The sequence below is a fragment of the Pseudomyrmex gracilis genome, unplaced genomic scaffold, assembly GCF_002006095.1.
Source record: "Pseudomyrmex gracilis isolate BER0280 unplaced genomic scaffold, ASM200609v1 scaffold_4145, whole genome shotgun sequence".
Lineage (NCBI taxonomy): Eukaryota > Metazoa > Arthropoda > Insecta > Hymenoptera > Formicidae > Pseudomyrmex > Pseudomyrmex gracilis.
The window spans coordinates 3870-4961 of NW_018024729.1; the positions used below are offsets into that span (position 1 = coordinate 3870).

A 1092-nucleotide genomic window follows, 5' to 3' on the forward strand; every position below is an offset into this window, starting at 1 on the left:
TTGAGGGCTGCAGTAGGGACTATGAAAACGACATCAACAGAAGCGCTGGAAGTGGCACTCTGCATTCTACCTCTAAGATTGACTGTCATCAGCGCTGCCAAACTTACAGCNTATAGACTAAGGTGTCAAGAGGAATGGAGAAATTTTGGAGTAGGTCATACCAGGCTCGAGTTTCTTTACAAACTTCCCTTTACCTTAAAGCAAGACAGAATATTCAGAATACGCCAAGTGGACAAGGCGTTCTCCATAAACTTGACCACTAGGGCAGACTGAAAAAACAAAAATCTTCAGATCCAGCCGGGCACTCATGCATGGTTTACTGATGGATCTGGAGCAAACGGCTGCTATGGAGCAAACATCTACTGTCCAGGATCAAATCACAGAGAGTTTTTCTCTCTGAGTAAATTGGCCACGGTCTTTCAAGCGGAAGTCCTGGCCATTCTGGAATGTGCAAAACTCCTACTCTCAAGAAAAACAAAAACCAGGAGGATCACTATCTATATGAATAGCAAAGCAGCCATAGGAGCTCTTGCCAAGACCACCACTGAATCTTCAGTGGCTTGGGACTGTATGCAAGCTCTAAACAGATTAGGCAAGCAAAACAACATCACGCTTGTCTGGGTACCTGGCCACCAAGGTATCCAAGGCAATAAAGTGGATGATAGTTTGGCAAAACTGGGTAACTTAGAAGAACCAGGCTGCCAAATAGTTGGAGTTTCCTTTGCAACAGAGAAAAACCATATCAAAAACTGGCCGAAAAGGGAGCACAGGATCTCTTGGGAGATACTAAAGAGCTGCCGCCAAGCTAAGGCCCTGACGACTCAGCCATTGCCAAGTAGGACAAAGGAACTACTGACAATGAGTAAGTACAGACAAAGACTGTGCATAGGTCTCCTCACAGGACATTGGGCCTTCAAGGCACATCTATTCAACTTAGGCCTAGTTGAGGAGAGTAGTTGTAGATTTTACGGCAAAGAGAGGGAGGGCAGCGTGCACATATTGTGTCGCTGCCCGTCTCTAGCACTCAAAAGATTCAGATCCTTGGGCTCCATGTTTGTGGAGCCCGAAGACCTGAAAATAATTAAAATCGGC

The 1092-nt window shown here is 45.7% G+C and overlaps 1 protein-coding gene across 1 annotated transcript; it reads left to right on the forward strand.

Annotated features, from left to right (window-relative positions):
- Window positions 1-21: 21 nt before the first annotated feature.
- LOC109863313 lies at window positions 22-1052 on the forward strand (the record flags this gene model as incomplete). Its single annotated transcript, XM_020443560.1, has 2 exons — window positions 22-150; window positions 292-1052. Coding segments are annotated over exons 1-2 (890 nt in total), but the record flags the coding sequence as incomplete, so codon positions are not given.
- Between the last annotated feature and the right edge of the window lie 40 nt (window positions 1053-1092).